Consider the following 21,354-nt stretch of genomic DNA (forward strand, 5'->3'; position numbering starts at 1 on the left):
CAGGAGCTGTGTGAACAAAGAAGAGAAAGGGATATTTCTCCCAGAACCCTCAGGAGCAGCACACTAAATACCCACAGTCAACTTGATAGACCCTGAATCTGAAGAATACCTGAATAGACAATGAATGTTTGCAAAATTGAGGCAGTGGACTTTGGGAGCAACTGCAGACTTGGGGTTTGCCTTCTGTGTCTAATTTGTTTCTGGTTTTATTTTTATCTTAGTATAGTATTTAGTGTTTATCATTGATGGATTTGCTTATTGGTTTCATTGCTCTCTTCCTTTTTTTTAATATATATATATTTTCCTTTTTTTCTTAGTGTGTATGTATATGCTTCTTTGTGTGATTTTGTCTGTACAGGTTTGCTTTTACCATTTATACTAGGGTCCTGTTGGTTTTGTTTTTGTTTTTTTGTTATTCTCTCTTGCTTTTCTTCTGAGCCGTGTGGCTGGCAGGATCTTGGTGCTCGAGCTGGGGGTCAGGCCTGAGTCTTTGAGGTGGGAAGGCCAAGCCCAGGACACTGAACCACAAGAAACTTCCCGGCCCCACATAATATCAATCTGCAAGAGCTCTCCCAGAGATCTTCTTCTCAACACTAAGACCCAGCTCCATCCAATGGCCAGCAAGCTCCAGTGCTCAACGCCTCATGTCAAACAACTAGTAAGACAGGAACACAACCCCACCTGTTAGCAGAGAGGCTGCCTAAAGTCATACTAAGTTCACAGACACTGCAAAACACACCAGCAGTTGCAGCCCTGACCACAAGAAGGACAAGATACACCCCACCCACCAGAACACAGGCACCAGTCCCCTCCACCAGGAAGCCTACATAACCCACTGAACCAACATCATCCACTGGGGTCAGACACCAAAAACAATGGGAAGTATGAACCTGCAGCCTGTGAAATGGAGCCCCCAAACACAGCAAGTTAAACAGAATGAGAAAACAGAGAAATATGCAGCAGAGGAGGAGCAAGGTAAAAACCCACCAGACCTAACAAATGAAGAGGAAATAGGCAGTCTACATGAAAAATAATTCAGAGTAATGATAGCAAAGATGATCCAGAATCTTGGAAATAGAATGGAGAAAATACAAGAAACATTTTACAAGAATCTAGAAGAACTAAAGAGCAAACAAACAATGATGAACAACACAATAAATGAAATTAAAAATACTTTAGAAGGGATCAATAGCAGAATAACTTGGCAGAAGAATGGATAAGTGACCAGGAAGATAAAATAGTGGAAATAACTGTCACAGAGCAGAATAAAGTAAAAATAATGAAAAGAATTGAGGATAGTCTCAGAGACCTCTGGGGCAACATTAAACACACCAACATTTGAAGTATAGGGGTCCCAGAAGGTGAAGAGAAAAAGAAAGGGTCTGACAAAATATTTGAAGAAATTATAGTTGAAAATTTCCCTAACATAGAAAAAAGTCAATCAAGTGCAGGAAGCTCAGAGAGTCCCATAAAGGATAAATTCAAGGAGAAACACGCCAAGAAACATATTAATCAAACTATCAAAACTTAAATACAAAGAAAAAATATTAAAAGTATCAAGGGAAGAGCAACAAATACTATACAAGGGAATCCCCATAAGGTTAACAGCTGATCTTTCTGCAGAAACACTACAGGCCAGAAGGGAGTGGCAGGACATATTTAAAGTGATGAAAGAGAAAAACCTATGACCAAGATTACCCTAACCAGAAAGGATCTCATTTAGATTTGACAGAGAAATTAAAACCTTTACAAACAAAGAACTTAAGAGAATTCAGCACCACCAAACCACCATTACAACAAATCCTAAAGGTATTTCTCTAGGCAGGAAACACAAGTGAAGGAAAAGAACTACAATAACAAACCCAAAACAATTAAGAAAATGGAAACAGGAACATACATATTGATAATTACCTTAAATGTAAATGGATTAAATGCTCCCACCAAAAGACACAGACTGGCTGAATGGATACAAAAATAAGACCCATATATATGCAGTCTACAAGAAACCCACTTCATACCTAGGGACACACACAGACTGAAAGTGAGGGGATGGAAAAAGATATTCCATGCAAATGGAAATCAAAAGTAAGCTGGAGTAGCAATTCTCAAATCAGATAAAATACACTTTAAAATAAAGACTATTACAAGAGAAAAAGAAGGACACTACATAATGATCAAGAGATCAATCCAAGATAAAGATATAACAATTGTAAATATTTATGCACCCAACATAGGAGCACCTCAATATACAAGGCAAATGCTAACAGCCATAAAAGAGGAACTCGACAGTAACACAATCACAGTAAAGGACTTTAACACCCCACTATCACCAAAGACAGATCATCCAAAATGAAAATAAATAAGGAAACACAAGCTTTAAAAGACACATTAAAACAGATAGACTTAATCGATATTTATAGGACATTCCATCCAAAAACAACAGAATACACTTTCTTCTCAAGTGCTCGTGGAACATTCTCCAGGATAGATCATGTCTTGGGTCATAAATAAAAACTTGCAAAATTTAAGAAAACTGAAATCGTATCAAATACCTTTTCTGACCACAAAGCTATGAGACTAGATATCAATTACAGGAAAAAATCTGTAAAAAACACAAAAACATGGAGGCTAAACAATACGCTACTAAATAACCAAAATATCACTGAAGAAATCAAAGAGGAAATCAAAAAATGCCTAGAAACAAATGACAATGAAAACACGACAAGCCAAAACCGATGGGATGCAGCAAAAGCAGCTCTAAGAGGGAAGTTTACAGCAATACAATCTTACCTCAAGAAACAAGAAAAATTTCAAATAAACAACCTAACTTTACACCTAAAACAATTAGAGAAAGAAGAAAAAAAAAAAACCCAAAGCTAGCAGAAGGAAAGAAATCATAAAAATCAGATCAGAAATAAATGAAAAAGAAATGAAGGAAATAGTAGCAAAGATCAATAAAACTAAAAGCTGGTTCATTGAGAAGATAAACAAAATTGATAAACCATTAGCCAGACTCATCAAGAAAAAAAGGGAGAAGTGTCAAATCAATAGATTAGACATGAAAAAGGAGAAGAAACAACTGACACTGCAGAAATACAAAGGATCATGAGAGATTACTACAAGCAACTATATGCCAATAAAATGGACAACCTAAAAGAAATGGACAAATTCATAGAAAAGCAAAACCTTCTGAGACAGAAACCAGGAAGAAATAGAAAATATAAACAGGCCAATAACAAGCACTGAAATTGAAACTGTGCTTAAAAACCTTCCAACAAAAGAAAGCCCAGGACCAGCTGGCTTCACAGGCAAATTCTATCAAACATTTAGAGAAGAGCTAACACCTGTCCTTCTCAAACTCTTACAAAATATAGCAGAGGGAAGAACACTCCTAAATTCAATCTATGAGGCCACCATCACCCTGATACCAAAACCAGACAAAGATGTCACAAAGAAAGAAAACTACAGGCCAATATCACTGATGAACATAGATGCAAAAATCCTCAACAAAATACTAGCAAACAGAATCCAACAGCACATTAAAAGGATCACACACCATGATCACGTGGGGTTTATCCCAGGGATGCAAGGATTCTTCAAAATACTCAAATCAATCAATGTGATACACCATATTAACAAATTGAAGAATAAAAACCACATGATCATTTCAATCGATGCAGAAAAAGCTTCTGACAAAAATCAACACCCATTTATGATAAAAACCCTCCAGAAAGTAGGCAAAGAGGGAACTTACCTCAACATAATAAAGGCCATACATGACAAACCCACAGCCAACATCATCCTCAATGGTGAAAAACTGAAAATATTTCCACTAAGATCACGAAGAAAGAAAGGTTGTCCACTCTCACCACTATTATTCAACATAGTTTTGGAAGTTTTAGCCACAGCAATCAGAGAAGAAAAAGAAATAAAAGGAATCCAAATCAGAAAAGAAGTGAAGCTGTCACTGTTTGCAGATGATATGACACTATTTATAGAGAATCCTAAAGATGTCACCATAAAACTACTAGAGCTAATCAATGAATTTGGTAAAGTAGCAGGATACAAAATTAATGCACAGAAATCCCTTGCATTCCTATACATGAACGATGAAATATCTGAAAGTGAAATTAAGGGAACACTCTCATTTATCATTGCAACAAAAAGAATAAAATATCTAGGAATAAACCTACCTAAGGAGACAAAAGACCTGTATGCAGAAAACTATAAGACACTGATGAAAGAAATTAAAGATGATACAAACAGATGGAGAGATATACCACAATCTTTGACTGGAAGAATCCACGTTGTGAAAATACTCTACTACCCAAAGCAATCTACAGATTCAGTGCAATCCCTATCAAACTCCCACTGGCATTTTTCACAGAACTAGAACAAAAACTTTCACAATTTGTACGGAAACACAAAAGACCCCAAATAGCCAAAGCAATCTTGAGAAAGGAAAACGGAGCTGGAGGAATCATGCTCCCTGACTCCAGAGTATACTACAAAGCTACAGTAATCAAGACAGTATGGTACTGGCACAAAACCAGAAATATAGATCAATGGAACAGGAAAGAAATCCCAGAGAAAACCCATGCACATATGGTCACCTTATTTTTGAAAAAGGAGGCAAGAATATACAATGGGGAAAAGACAGCCTCTTCAATAACTGATCCTGGGAAAACTGGACAGCTACATATAAAAGAATGAAATTAGAACACTCCCTAACTCCATAGACAAAAATAAACACAAAATGGATTAAAGACATCAATGTAAGCCCAGACACTATCAAACTCTTAGAGGAAAACATAGGCAGAACACTCTATGACATAAATCACAGCAAAATCCTTTTTGACCCACCTCTTAAGAAATGGAAATAAAAACAAAAATAAACAAATGGGACCTAATGAAACTTAAAAGCTTTTGCACAGCAAAGGAAACCATAAACAAAACGAAAAGACAGCCCTCAGTATGGGAGAAAATATTTGCAAATGAAGCAACTAACATAGGATTAATCTCCAAAATTTACATGCAGCTCAATATCAAAAAAACAAACAACCCAATCCAAAAATGGGTGGAAGACCTCAACAGACATTTTTCCAAAGAAGATATACAGATTGCCAACAAACACATGAAAAGATGCTCAGCATCACTAATCATTAGAGAAATGCAAATCAAAACCACAGTGTGGTTTCACCTCACACCACTCTGAATGGCCATCATCAAAAAATCTACAAATAATAAATGCTGGAGAGGATGTGGAGAAAAGGGAACCCTCTTGCATTGCTGGTGGGAATGTAAATTGATAAAGCCACTATGGAGAACAGTATGGAGATTCCTTAAAAAACTACAAATAGAACTACCATATGACCCAGCAATCCCACTGCTGGGCATATACCCTGAGAAAACCATAATTCGAAAAGAGTCATGTACCAAAATGTTCACTGAACCTCTATTTACCATATACAGGACATGGAAGCAACCTACGTGTCCATCACAGATGATGGATAAAGAAGATGTGGCACATATATACAATGGAATATTATTCAGTCATAAAAAGGAATGAAACTGAGTTATTTGTAGTGAGGTGGATGGACCTAGAGACTGTCATACAGAGTGAAGTAAGTCAGAAAGAGAAAAACAAATACCATATGCTAACACACATATATGGAATCTAAAAAAAAAAAAAAAAAGTTCTGATGAACCTACGGGCAGGGCAGGAATAGACACAGACGTAGAGAATGAACTTGTGGACACAGGGTAGAGGAAGGGTAAGCTGGGACAAGGTGAAGAGTAGCATTATCATATATACACTACCAAATGTTAAATAGATACCTAGTGGGAAGCAGCTGCACAGCACAGGGAGATCAGCTTGGTGCTTTGTGACCACCTAGAGGAGTGGGATGGGAAGGTGGGAGGGAGGCACAAGAGGGGGCGGATATGGGGATATATGTATACATATAGCTGATTCACTTTGTTATACAGCAGAAACGAACACAACATTGTAAAGCAATTATACTCCAGTAAAGACGTTAAAAAAAAATTTCTGAATCAAAGTGGAACTAAAATATACATTATTTTAAAAAAATATGGAACACTAAAGTCTTATTTTCATTTATACCATAAAGAATATTATTCTTAAATCCTATATGATATTATTATCATTCTCTCATTGTACAATTATAAAAAGATCTAATTTATACCTAATTTTAGTAATTACACATTCTTCAACATATTGGTTTTCTTCTCTTAAATATGTATTTTGTAACTACCTTGCCTTTTTTTAGAATGAGTTAGAGATGTATCGAGTAAACAGCCAAATAAATATTCACCTTTAGAGAAGGTGAACAATAGAAGAGTTGAATGACACATTCCTGATTAGTATTGGTTTTAGAACTCAGAACAAAAGTGGACATTATTTTTCTTAACCTACTGAAAAATTCAGCCTTTGCTTATCACACACCACAACCTCAGAAAATGCCTCTGCAGAAAAGAAAAATCATCATTTAATATATTTTCTAAAGTCTTAACATTCAAAGTGTAATAAATTAAAACAGTGTATTTAAGGAATTAGTTGATTTCTTAGGAACACTTATATAGATTAAAATGAAATCCACAATTTGGTGCTTTTCTGACACAGCATTATTAACTATGCACTGAAAAACCACAGATAATTCTGGGATATTTTTGAGCATAACAATTTTGACAGATATAAGCGATAACTTCACTTAACTGATTACTACCTCAACCATAATTAAACTCATAGTATTAAGCTACATTTACATTCAGGTCAAGATCATTCAAGAAGAAGTCAAGTCCGAACTTTATGTGCTTCAAGCAAACCAAACACATACTCATAAACTAATACAGAGAAGTTCATCATTACAGAACCGAATCTTAAGTAGGACCTGTACATTTTTTGTTAGATAAGATTTAGTAACATAACTGAATCTATTTATTAACTGGAATAACTTAATAAATCTTAAGAAGAAAACTGCCCCAGGTAGAATACACAAATGTAACACTAAATTTACTCTTTTGAAATTTGCTGAAGAGTTAAGTTTTTATTTATTTAGAACAGCCATCATCTGTGGCTAGGAAAATTATTACATATACACACATATTGCTTTTGTTATCCAGACATTAGAGTAGCAAAATAAAATTTAGTTAACAAGTCAACTCATCTAGTAATATTTTATATCTATTATAAGAAAAGCATTGCTTTAACTAGAAAAAATTCAACATGCTCAGTCTTGGCTATCATATCTAACAAGGTGCTATACCAAAAAACACTAAGACCTCAAAAAACACTGAAGAACAATTTTGTTAGTAAGAGCTCTACAAAGAGACTGCTATTTCTGTCATATCCCCAGTAATATTTTAGACCTTATATATCACAACTGTCCTTTGGAATATATATAAAAGTCTTCTTTTTTTCCTACTGGTGACCAATAGAATCTTAAGCTTCTTTGCATTTAATCATAGTATTTTTTTCTTAGTTATATTTAGTTGCTACTCACTTCAGTCAAAACACTGTATAACTGATAGAAGATTTCAAAAAGTTCATAATGGGACTAGAGAAAGACCTTCTAGTATAATGGCTGAGATTTCCAATCCCAGAATAAAACATAATTGAATTCTGTCTTGGTAATTAATGGCACTCTAAAGATTAAATGAAATAAAATCTTAGTGAAGTCATCATACATAGTAAGCATTTGGTAAGTATTGGGGTGTTTTCTTTTCTCACTCGTTATTGTTTAGCCCATAGTTACCACTGAGGTTTTTAACTCAAAGTGGAATAGGTTTTCCTTATGTTTATAAGCCTAGCCACTCTCTACTGTGCTTTAGACTAGACAGTGTGTTCTTTGAGGAGAGTAACGATACTCACCCTGTACCCCTAATTTCTACAAGTTACAGATACATGTTATAGGCACTGAGTAAAGATGTGTTGAATAAATGAATGATGGAATCAATAAATAATCAGTCGATGTGTAGATGTCTCATTGCATAGACAATGTAAGAAGGCATGAAGAGTTTCTATGTCCTAACAGAAAGAAGCCCACTGAGCTCAGTCCCTTTATTTCTAGTGTTACTTGGACTCATAATTGTTGATTCACTGATTTGAACCTTCTATCTCTCAGGCTTTCTGAAAATCAAGAAATCATTTTAAATGATTCATAACCAACTCATGCATCAGTAAACATTTAGAGAGGACAATAAGTTAATACGTTTCTAGAGAAATATTAGACTAACACTGATTTATGATTAGCAAATTAACCAAAATGCAATTAAATATATTAATATAATACAAGATGGTAAGATGTTGAGAAGTTGACTTGATTTTGAAAGGCAAGCAAATTTCCACTCAGGACACAGTGTTTTTCTGAGTTTTTATTTACCCTCTTTTACCCAAAAGCATTTATTGAACATTTACTGAATTAAGCTAGAATTCCAGGCTTGGAAGATAAGGATGAAGATGCCCTGGCCCTGCCCCAGAGGCAGTCACCATTGAGTGGGGAAAACACAAACCTGTACAACCAATGGTAACACAAATCAGGATGTGGTAAATGCTGTAGACACCAGTGGGTGTGCATTAGGTTTCCCAACACACATTATCTCTCTGTGTATATATTTCTTATATTTCATGTGTATAAAGCCCTGTACTATTCAGTACAGCAGAGTTCCAAAAATAGCACTTTTCACAGATTTTTTTAAAAATTCATAGAGTGAAATTTAATAGTTCTGCCCTTCTTTATTTAATTGAGAAAAGCAGGCGACGAAGGCTTACCTATTTCTCAGGAGGATCAAGAGCTTTTGCACTTTCAATTCCCTGTCAGTCTATATTTTTGTAAAGGATTCATACAAGTGCAAACTAAAGATTATTTTTTCATCGTCTAAGACAAATTTCTCTCCAGAATATTACAAGAAACGTCTTGCCTGCAAAAGCTGCTTGATCTTTTTTAAAGAAAAAAGCAACGAAATTAATAGGAGTAGCTCAATGAATCCCATGTTCTTCAAATAATTCAACTAAGAAAAAAAGGTTAATACTACTACAGATAATGTACATATTTACTGTTGATAAATAACTACCTAGGCAATTTTATTTTCTATATTTTCTGTGATTTCTTACTGATAACAGTGAAAAAATTATAAATATGATATAATTTTTTAAAGCCACAGATTAAGACTCAAGAGACCTGAATTCTGGATACACTTGATCACTAATTGTTGACAAGTTACTTAAAGGTCTTTGTGTATTGTCTGTGTGGCAAGAAGTTGGGAGCAACCTAACTCTGCTGGAGATGGTGTTAAACACCACTGCATACCAAGGATCCATGAGATATCTCATGAAATGAGAAGCTTCCAAAGCACATAGTTTGAAAGTAAACCCAAGTAGATAATTCTGCCTCTAAAAATACAGTATTTTATTTAAATTACTAGAATACTAAATGAGGCTCAGAGCTACAGGAAAGAAAAAAAATAAACATTATCATCAAATAAAAATTCTACCCTGAGCTTCCCTGGTGAGGCAGTGGTTGGGAGTCCGCCTGCCGATGCAGAGGACACGGGTTCATGGCCCGGTCCGGGAAGATCCCACGGATTGGCTGGGCCCGTGAGCCATGGCCGCTGAGCCTGCGCGTCCGGAGCCTGTGCTCCGCAACGGGAGAGGCCACAACAGTGAGAGGTCCGCGTACCGAAAAAAAAAAAAAATTCTACCCGGAAAGTAAATAAAGCACTCTGAGTCACAACTAGAAATATTCTGCTTGCTATGATATTTTTAAGTTACAGAATATGCATGTATATTTTCTAGATATCAAAAGCTCATAGTAAGCAAAAAAATCAGAGTCATTAAGAAAGTTCATGCTTCACTTCTCTTTATTCCTTTGCTTTAAAAGAACTCTTCCTAGAAATAGACATTCTGCATCTGTACCCAAATTTTGGGAGCTGATTTAAAAATAACTTCAACCTACAAAAAAACTTTTTGGATTAAAAGTAATAGCTGAAGTTTTAAGGCTTTTTTATTGATAATTTTTGAAATTCAGACTTAATCTTGAAATATGTAAAAAATAAACTTTTTTGTTTGTTTGTGGTTTGTTTCTTAAGTACTAATGCCCATGGTAAATGGCTAGGATCATGGACACTAAGGAAATGGCTCACAGTCATACAGCTTGCAAATGGTAGGCCCAGATATTTTAACCAGAAATTCAGGTCTGCTCATTTTTCACCAGGGCACTACCACAGTTGCAATTGATTGCATTAACCAAACATATATCATTCATTCATTAAGCAAATATTTGGTGCGAGCCCACACTATGCCAGATACTATTCTTAGTGCTACAGTACAGCAGTGTGCAAAAGAGACAAAATCCCAACCATGTGCTGCTAATTGTTCAACAAATGGCTGGGGGTGAGAGAGAGGAGAGAACTTATCGGCAGTAATTGTTTATTTACACAATGTACATATTCCTATCATGACAAAGTTCAATCTACCAACTTGACATCATTGAACTTAAAGCTGAGAAGGGATGTGCACAATCAACTCTTGTGAGCCTATGTGAGCTCACAGCACACCACTGAAAAACAATCCCTGCCCAACTGAAAAATGCATTCTAGCAGAGAGAGAGAAGCAACGTGCTAGTTACATATATAGTGTATCAGATACCAAAAAGTGTTATGGAGGGAAAAAAATAGAAAGACAGGGAAGTTGGGTAGTCGGTGTGGGATAGGCAGTATAGATTAGGAAGGGGCAACTTTAAATAGGATAGGCAGGAAAGACTCCCTTAAAAATGACATTTGAGCCAAGTCCTGAAGGTGGTGAAGGCGTGAGCCAAGTGGATAATAAAGGAAGAGCATTTGAAGGAGGGGTGTCCGGGTGGCTACATGGCAAAGGCTTGTGTATTTATTTTAAGAATTTTTACCATAAGTGAGATGGGAAGACATCTCACTTGACTGGAAGGTTTTTTTGCTTTGCTTTTTTTTGTTTTTAACCAAGGAGTGACATGATCTCACTTATATTTTTCAAATATCACTCTTGCTGATGTTTTGAGAGTAAACCATTTGGGGGTGAGCAAAAGTGGAAGCTCTTACAATAATCCAGGTTTGGATCAGAATGGTGCTGGAGAAAATGGTGAGAAGTAGTGAGATTCCAGATATATTTTTAAAGTAGCGCCAACAGAATTTGCTGACAGATTGGATGTAAATTATTGTCCAAAAGATGATTCTGAAGATTTTGCTCTAAGCAACTGGAAAGATGGATTTAGCATTTACTGAATTAGAGCAGAGCAATTTTAGAGGAAAGATCAAGGGTTTGGTTTGGTATATGTATCATTTGCTATGCCTATTAGCCATCTGAGCTGAGATATAGAACAAGCAATTGGGTTTATGAGTCTGGTTTCGGGGAGAGGTTTGTGTTGGAGATATAACTGGGGAGTATTCAAGATACTGATAATATTTAAAACACTAGGACTCAATGGGAGCACCAGAAGAGTGAATGTAAATATATTTAAGATTTAGTTAGCTATTTAACAAAAATATATTCCAGCACTGTACTCAGTTCTATGCAAGTATTAGCTCACTTAATTCTCATAAACCTAGAAGGTAGGTACTATTACTTTTTTCCCTTTTTACAAATAAACTGAAGCACAGCAAGGTTAACTAACTTGCCCAAGCTCACAAGTAAATGGCTAATCAGTGGCAGATTTGGAATTTCTAAACCAAGATGTCCAGAGTTCTAGTTAGAGAAGAGAAGTTATCTGAAAGTCTGAGGCTTTTGGCACTGCAAGAATTTACAGGTCAGGGAGATGAAACAGACAGTAAATCCCATTCATAGCACGTAACACATTTTACTTTTCCATAGAAATTCTAACTACGCTCAGGGAGAATAGATTTACCAATGTTTTGTTTCCCTTTGTATTTTTATATATTTTCTATAATCAGTACATGTTACTTCTAGAATCAGAAAATATTGTATTAAAATAATAGAAGCTGCAGAGTTTTTCTTTAAACCTGTTTCAAGGGATGCATGTCATTCTCTGTTTTCAGCCCATCGTGATGATAACATGCAATGAAAATCATTACAGAAAAAACAGAAGTGCTCTCTGCTTGGGGTATGAATAGAGTTACCATGAAATTTACTGGCCAAATAAAAATTCCTGAGAGTAAAAATGAGCACTATTAATTATGCCATGACAACAGGCTTAAGTTAGAACTACCTAAACATACTTAGAGTAGGTACAGGTACCCCAGCTGGGCTCTTTTTTAAGAATATCACTTGTATGAACACAGGAGTGCAGACTCTTATCTGGTCCATGCACAACATATTCTCACTAGTGTTCACTGTAGGTTAAAGATACCTTTATTAGTCATTATTGTTGTTTTATCTTTGTTATCAACTACTGGTTAGAACTGAACATCAGAAAACAAACTGAGCACTACCTACATATTATTATATTTCAGTACTAGAGGTACTCTACTTGGGGCTCATCAGTTCTTGGATGAAAAATAATATCATAGACTTTAGCTAGTTTGATGAATAAAACCACATTTTAAGGATTTGAAAAAGACATATTAATGATGTTAAATCTAGTAAGAAATCACTTTATGCAGTGATCAAGTACTATATTTATAAACATTAAAAAGAATTATCTTCATTCCTATTCTAACATAAATGAACTGGGGGGGGGGGAAAGCATCTAGGTACCAGCTTCTACTTCCTAAGCTACTTTTAACATTACATAAACATTAACTTTAGTGTGGAACATTTGCAAGATGGGATGGCAAAATGGAAATACAAGTGAATATACTGTACCTTGTTTTACCTGTAAGGAACACACACCTGACAAAAGGCAATTTTCACATCCAAGGTTGGTTCACTGCAGTAGTACAATAAATGGAGGCTCATAAATACCTATAGAAAAAAATGGGGGCATGAATTTCCAAATCACCTAATTATTCATTATTGAATAGTATAAACTTCAGCATAATTTGAATTATACACAAGGTTTCAGGCACTACATATATTCAGCATAATCCTTGTCCAGACCAGTACTAGGTGCTTTTCACAAATTGTAAATATTAAATAATAAAATAAGGTTTAAAAATGTCCTATCTTCTATAATGATCAATGTCATCACAATCATAAAGACCAGATATAAGAAACTGGATATACCTAATGTGTTAAAGTTAAGTACATCCTATTATAGAACACTTTCAGTTCTAGGCAACTAATTTTTAAAAATTCTCAAATACATGCTCAAGAGGATATATATATAATAAGAATATTTGTTGTAGAATAAAGGGACTATTAAATAAAATTTAATTTATAATAAAATTACAGACAGGACTTGGAATATTTGAATCAAAGCTTAGGGTATCACCATGGAAAATATTTCAAACATGATGTTGAGTGGGGAAAAAAATAAGCTTTCAAAAAAGTATGAATATCACTGTATTATTAATGTAAAATTTTAAAGTACACAAAATAATATACATTGCTTTGTTATCTACCCATATAACCATAGATTAAAGAAAATAGGACACTACGTTAACATGTATTTAATCTTGGTGGTAAGTACAAAGATTTCAAGTATATTGCTTTCTGTATGTTTAAAATATTTTTTAATGTTGTAAAGTTTTAAGGAGAGGATAATAATCTAACAGTGGAAATGCCAAATTAGGTACTGGGTTATTTGGGAATGATGAGGCAGCATCAGAAAAACCCAACCAAAATCTTATTCAGTTCAATTAAACACACTTTGTTGAATATGTATTGTGTGCAAGATACAATTCTGTGAGATTAAACAATTTTAAAACCACTATTGACACAAGACTTCTGTTTCTGGCAATATGAATGATTAGATATCTTGAAAACCACTTTCAGTGCAAAACTTCTAGAAAGGTTAGGTGAAATAGACAAAATGCCTTTTAAAATGAATAGCTGAGCTGCCCAAAAAAAGGCAAGAAAAATTCTGAAAGGCTGAAAACAATGTGAAAGGATCCATGCAGAGAAATAAATGAGCTGAAACTGTCACTCGTCCTCAGACCATCTGCTGATGTCTGAAGATCAGAAATTTAGCTTTTAAAGGGCAGCATGCAGAGTACAGGAACCAAAGCTTGGAAGCTATCTATGGTGGGAAGTTACAACAGAGACACCTGCATAAAGTTTACTATAGAAAGTTTCAAACAAAATTCTGGAGCAAGCAAAACAATCCCAGAAGGAAGGTCTGAATTGCAAGAAAAATTATTTTACATTGGAACCTGTGTAGATTTTTTAAATACAAGGAAGAATGAAAGGACTAGACTATGTGAGACATTTCTGAAGAAGAATAAGGTGGGTATTTGTGGAGGTTGGGGAGGGAGTTGCTCTACCAGAGATCAGGATTTATTATAAAGTTGTAGTAAGTAAGGTACGCAGGGTGGATACAGAGGTAGACTACTGATTAATAGAACAGAGAGCCCAGAAACAGACACATACATATATGGAAACTGATTATGCTAAATTATGTTAATATAGACATTTAAACCTGACTATATTAAAGATATCTGGGGAAAGGAGAGACTATGCATTAAACCAAGCTGAGACAATTGGTCATAAATATTGGGGCAAGGGGAGGGAGGAATTGTCCTTGTTAGAGACAATTGTCTATCGGCTTCTCATATTTCTGCATGTCTTACAGGCAGAGGCACTGGCTGCCGTTATTCCAGACTATCTTCTCAAGCATGGTTATAGAGCAAACATATCTCCTTCTGGAGCATAAGGCAGGTTTGATTGCTCTCCAGTATAATATAGGTAAGGTGGCCCTCTGGGGCAAAGGTCAGGCATGCTAACCATCCACCATAAGAGATTTGGGTTCCCTAAGCTTGGGGTTCCTCTTCAATAGCACCACTCACTGTATGTGCAGTAGTCACCTGACCTTCTTTGAGTTGTTCTGTGGGAAATGAGCCTGAGAAACTGGCATGAATTCTGACACTCTAGCTCCTGTTATTAACGTGAGTAGTAAAGAACTTTGATCTGACCCAGGAATCGCTTATCTTCTGCCAGCATTCATGAAACTGTGGCAAGCTACCTTGTTAGCTTGCAAGTAGGGTAACAGCTAAAGCTCTTCAAAGTTCTTGACAACCCCTACCTCATATTGCATACAAAACACAATTCCAGACATATTAAAATTTTCAGGAAAGGCCAAACTTTAAATAATATAGAAGGAAATGTAGTTGAATGTCTGAGGAATACATCATAAATAATATGTAAATATGCTAAGTTAAAAAGGAAACTACTGATAAAATAGACTATTTAAAATGAATCATTTCTGTTTATGAAAAAATGTGATAAAGAAGTAGTCCATAAATTTAGAAAAAATATTTGAAACACATATAACCAGAGGAAGATTTATCCAGAATCTATAAATAGCTCCTAAAATATAAGAGGAAAAAGATAAAGAACCCAACAGAAGAATGGGCAAACAATATGGAATACATTTTATTAAAAAAAGAAATATAAAAAGGCTCATAAATATATGTGTAATTTAAAGCCACATTGAGATACTGTTTTGTACCTATCATATTAATAAAAGCTGAAAAGTATGATAATATTCAGTTTTTGCAAAGCGGTTGATCAGATGGGAATATTTATACACTGCTGATAATTTTGACAGTTGGAACAACCAAATTTAGGGGGAAAATAGCATTACACAGTAAACTTCTGCATAGCCTAACACCCACCAATTCTACTTCTACACATATTTCCAGAGAAACTCTTGTGTTTTACTACCAAGATATATATAAAAGGCAGTTCATTAGAATACTTTTGTAATAGTAAAATAAATAATAAAAATTAATACTGGAAAAAGATAATCACAGAAAGACCAATGAATAAATAAACTATGGTACATTCATTTAGTGGAATACCATATGGTAATGAAATGGTTGTATAAAGAAACAAATATCAACGTGCCAAATATAAACATGGTAAATGAATGAAAAGAAGTCATGGGTAACTTTACTTACGAAAGTTACAAAATATACACAACTAAACAATATATTATTTAAGAATGTCTTTTTACTATGATAAAACTATAAAGAAAAGCAAAAGAATAAAAAATGCAAAATTCAAGAGATTGGCTATCTCCTAGGGAGGGGAAGAACACCCCTAGATAGGGGCATGCAGGGGTTTTCAATGGTATTCGTTATGACTACTTTGAGCTGAGTAGTGATGTCATGCAACATTATTTCACTATTATTCTTTAAACCCTACAGGTATAAAATATAGGCTATTTGATATGTCTGTGATATTTTATAATAGAAAAAGGTTCATGTGACACAAGGAACAAGGTCCTTCATTCTCTTGCTAGGCATTGTTGTCTCTTCATGGATGTCTGGAACAAAAACGCTTGTAAAGCCACTAATAGGAAATGATCTTAAGAAATGCTGAGCAGTGTAAAGCAGAACAATAGAAAGAACTCTGTGCTTGATGATACCATTAAACTACTGAATTAAGAAATTCTGGATTTTTCTAATTCTAGACTTTTTGTTATATGAGAAACTAAATCTGCTACAGGAAAAAAATGTTACTAAAATACAGTCATAAAATAAATAAAAAGTAAAACAAAACAACAAAAGAAAAAATTTACTCCTCAAATTTCAATCTGTGAGATTGTTTTATTGCATTTCCATGAGATTCATGCATAATTTTTGCCAGATAGTTACCTCCACTTCTTATTTTTAATTTTTTAAAAATTTAGTTTGCCCAGGTATAATTTATACACAGCAAAATGAACAGTTCTAAAGTGTGCAGATTGATGAGTTTTGACAAATGCATATATCCATGTAACTCACATTGTGATAAAGGTAAAGTCTGAAAATCCCCGTACCCTTTTCTTGACAATAGTCCCCACCCCCCATGCAACAATGTTCTAACTTCTTTCTCTCTATAGATTAGTTTTTCTTGTCCTAGAACTTATATAAATGAAATAATACAGTATATACTCTTTTTCATTGGGCTTCTTTTAGAATTCATCCATGTTGGCAAAAGTATCAGTAGTTGTTCTTTTTTTCTGCTGAGTAAAATGTATCAGTTTATCTATTCTCTATTCTGCTTTTAGACATTTTAGGTGTTTCTATTTTTTGGATATCAATAATGCTGCACGAACATTTATACACATGTATTTTTGCACAAATATGTTTTCATTTCTTTTGGGAAAAATACCTAAAGAAGGAATTGTTGGATCGTGGGATAGGAATATATTTAACTTATTAAAAATTGTCAGACACATTTTCTACCCCCTGTAGCAATGCATAAAAATTCGGTTGCTTCACATCCTTGTCAACATTTTGGTGTTGTTATCAGTTTTCTAAATTTTAATCATTCTAGTGAGTGTTTAGTAGTATTTCATTATGGTTTTATTTTTTATTTCCCTGATGACTAATAGTGTTGAGAATGTTTCTCATGAGTTTATTGGCCATTTATTTATCTTACTCGGTAGAGTGACTTTTCAAGTATAATACTTTGCCCATTTGGTGGGACTGTGGGTGGCGGAAGTGAGTTGTTTGTCTTTTTATACAAATTGCAGAAATTCTCTATTTCAGATTAAAGTTTACTGTCAGTTACATGTATTATGAATATTTTCTTTCAGTCTGTAGCTTGCATACTCAGCTTATTGATGCTTTCTTTTAGTGAGTAATATTTAATTTTTATGAAATTTATTTTATGATTTATTTTTCTTTTATTATTAGTGCTTTCTTCATTTTCTCAAGGGATCTTTCCCAATCCAAGTTCATGAGGATATTCTTCCACATTTTCTTCATGAAGCTTTACATTGTTGATTTTACTTTTAGGTCTATGATACCTCTCCAATTAACTTTAATTCGTGGTGTGATGTATATGCTGAGGTTCACTTTTATTCCTTAATGATACGCAGTTGTTCAAGCATTCTTAGTGAAAAGATTTGCCTTTCCATATTGAGTTGCCTTGCTGCCTTGGTTAAAAAATCAGTTGATTGTACCAATGCAAGTCTATTTCAGGATTCTATTCTATTCCATTTATCTGTTGTCTGTCTTCACCCTAATACTATCCTGTCTTGATAAGTGTAGCTTTATAATAGTCTTAAAATTAGGTAAGTCCCCAAATTTTTCTTCTCTTTTATTTTTGGGACTATTCTAGGCCTCTGCATTTCCACATTAATTTTAAAATCAGCCTAACATTTCAAAATTTTAAAAAAGCGTTCTAGAATTTTGATTGGGATTGCATCAGAACTATAGCTCACCTGGGAAAGAATAGATATCTTAATATTGGGTGTTTTATCCACAATCATAGTATATTTGTTCATTTACTTCAGTTCTCTTTAATTTATCACAGGAATCTTTTGTAGTTTACAGTATATAGATAGACCTTATTTTTTTTTAAGTTTATTCTTTAGCATTTATATTTTTTGATGCTATTGTAAATGGCATGTTTTCATTTCCATTTCCTAAATGCTTATTTCTAAAAATAAAGTTGATTTTTGTAAGTGATGTTGTATCTAGAACCCTATTAAATTCACTTAAATCTAGTAAATATTTTGTTGATGGTTTAGGATTTTCTTTATACACAGAAATGTCATCTGCAAGTGAAGACAGTTTTCGCTTTTCCTTTCCGATCTGACTTTTCTTGCCTAATTGTCCTGCCTCCAGTACAATATTGAAGAGAAGTGATGACTTGTTGATAATCTCTGCCTTTTAACAGGTACACTGATCCATTTTCATCTAAAGTAACTATGGATGTTATTGAGTTTAAGTCTACCATCATACAATTAGTTTTGTATTTTATCCCTATATTCTTTTTTTTTCTTGTTTTTAGCTTTATTGAAGTATAACTGACAAATAAATTGCTTAAGACATTTAAAGTGTTCAATATGGGGGCTTCCCTGGTGGCGCAGTGGTTGAGAGTCCGCCTGCCGATGCAGGGGACACGGGTTTGTGCCCCGGTCCGGGAAGATCCCACATGCCGCGGAGCAGCTGGGCCCGTGAGCCATGGCCGCGGAGCCTGCGCATCCGGAGCCTGTGCTCCGCAACAGGAAAGGCCACAACAGTGAGAGGTCTGTGTACCGCAAAAAAAAAAAAAAAAAAAATTAAAAAAAAGTTTAATATGATGACTTGTATGCATACGTTGTGAAAGAACTTCCCCAATCTAGTTAATTCACACATCCATCACCTCACATATTCCCTGCCCCCTTTATTGGTGAGACATTTAAGTTCTACTCTCTAGGAAGTTTTGATTATATAATACAGTGCTATGAACTATAGTCACCATGTTATACGTTAGATCCTCTTGTGGATCTTACTCAACTTATAATGATAGTCTGTGCCCTATTACCAACGTCTCCCTACACTATTTCTCCTCCCCCACCAAGCCAGTGGCAATCACTTATCTACTCTCTGATTTTTATACCTTGGCTATTGTGAATAATGCTGCAGTGAACATGGGAGTACAGATATCTCTCTGAGATAATGGTTTATTTTCTTTGGATATATATCCAGAAATGGGATTTCTGGATCATATGGTAGTTATATTTTCAATTTCTTTTTTTTTAAACATCTTTATTAGAGTATAATTGCTTTACAATGGTGTGTCAGTTTCTGCTTTATAACAAAGTGAATCAGTTATACATACACATATGTCCCCATATCTCTTCCCTCTTGCATCTCCCTCCCTCCCACCATCCCTATCCTACCCCTCTAGGTGGTCACAAAGCACGAAGCTGATCTCCCTGTGTTATGCAGCTGCTTCCCACTAGCTATCTATTTTACGTTTGGTAGTGTATATATGTCCATGCCACTCTATCAATCACTTTGTCCCAGCTTATCATTCCCCCTCCCTGTATCCTCAACTCCATTCTCTAGTAGGTCTGTATATTTATTCCCATCTTGCCCCTAGGTTCTTCTGATCATTTTCTTTTTTCTTTCTTTTTTTATTTTTTAGATTCCATATACGTGTGTTAGCATATGGTATGTGTTTTTCTCTTTCTGACTTACTTCACTCTGTATGAGTCTCTAGGTCCACCCATCTCACTACAAAAAACTCAGTTTCATTCTTTTTATGGCTGAGTAATATTCCATTGTATATATGTGCCACATCTTCTTTATCCATTCATCTGTTGATGGACACTTAGGTTGCTTCCATGTCCTGGCTATTGTAAATAGAGCTGCAAGGAACATTTTGGCACATGATTATTTTTAAATTATGGTTTTCTCAGAGTATATGCCCAGTAGTGGGATTGCTGGGTTGTATGGTAGTTCTATTTTTAGATTTTTAAGGAATCTCCATACTGTTCTCCATAGTGGCTGTATCAATTTACATTCCCCCAACAGTGCAAGAGGGTTCCATTTTTTCCACACCCTTTCCAGCATTTATTGTTTGTAGGTTTTTTGATGATGGCCATTCTGACTGGTGTGAGATGATATCTCATTGTAGTTTTGATTTGCATTTCTCTAATGATTAATGATGTTGAGCATTCTTTCATGTGTTTCTTGGCAATCTGTATATCTTCTTTGGAGAAATGTCTATTTAGGTCTTCTGCCCATTTTTGGATTGGGTTGTTTGTTTTTTGATATTGAGCTGCATGAGCTGCTTGTATGTTTTGGAGATTAATCCTTTATCAGTTGTTTCATTTACAAATATTTTCTCCCATTCTGAGGGTTGTCTTTTCGTCTTGTTTATGAATTCCTTTGTGGTGCAAAAGCTTTGAAGTTTCATTAGGTCCCATATGTTTATTTTTGTTTTTATTTCCATTTCTCTAGGAGGTGGGTCAAAAAGGATCTTGCAGTGATTTATGTCATAGAGTGTTCTGCCTGTGCTTTCCTCTAAGAGTTTGATGGTGTCTGGACTTACATTTAGGTCTTTAATCCATTTTGAGTTTATTTTTGTGTATGGTGTTAGGGAGTGTTCTAATTTCATTCTTTTACATGTACCTGTCCAGTTTTCCCAGCACCACTTATTGAAGAGGCTGTCTTTTCTCCACTGTATATTCTTGTCTCCTTTATTAAAGATAAGGTGACCATATATGCGTGGAGTTAACTCTGGGCTTTCTATCCTGTTCCATTGATCTATATTTCTGTTACTGTGCCAGTACCATACTGTCTTGATTACTGTAGCTTTGTAGTACAGTCTGAAGTCAGAGAGCCTGATTCCTCCAGCTCCATTTTTCTTTCTCAAGATTGCTATGGCTATTCAGGGTCTTTTGTGTTTCCATACAAATTGTGAAATTTTTTGTTCTAGTTCTGTGAGAAATGCCAGTGGTAGTTTGATAGGGATTGCATTGAATCTATAGATTGCTTTGGGTAGTAGAGTCATTTTCACAATGTTGATTCTTCTAATCCAAG

At 34.9% G+C, this 21,354-nt stretch overlaps 1 protein-coding gene across 5 annotated transcripts in view; it reads right to left on the reverse strand.

The window, feature by feature from the left end:
* MAPK10 (mitogen-activated protein kinase 10) overlaps positions 1-21,354 on the reverse strand; it is a 350,755-nt gene that overhangs the window by 155,077 nt on the left and 174,324 nt on the right. For 4 of the 5 annotated variants that reach the window (XM_073805431.1, XM_073805430.1, XM_073805432.1 and 1 more), the window contains one exon: positions 12,839-12,910. In XM_073805431.1, the coding sequence (XP_073661532.1) occupies positions 12,839-12,904 (66 nt within the window). In that variant the 5' untranslated portion in view covers positions 12,905-12,910. Of the gene's footprint in view, positions 1-12,811; positions 12,911-21,354 lie in introns of all 5 variants that reach the window. The other variant, XM_019926674.3, reaches the window with a different exon arrangement.

Source organism: Tursiops truncatus, chromosome 5 (assembly GCF_011762595.2).
Source record: "Tursiops truncatus isolate mTurTru1 chromosome 5, mTurTru1.mat.Y, whole genome shotgun sequence".
Classification (NCBI taxonomy): domain Eukaryota; kingdom Metazoa; phylum Chordata; class Mammalia; order Artiodactyla; family Delphinidae; genus Tursiops; species Tursiops truncatus.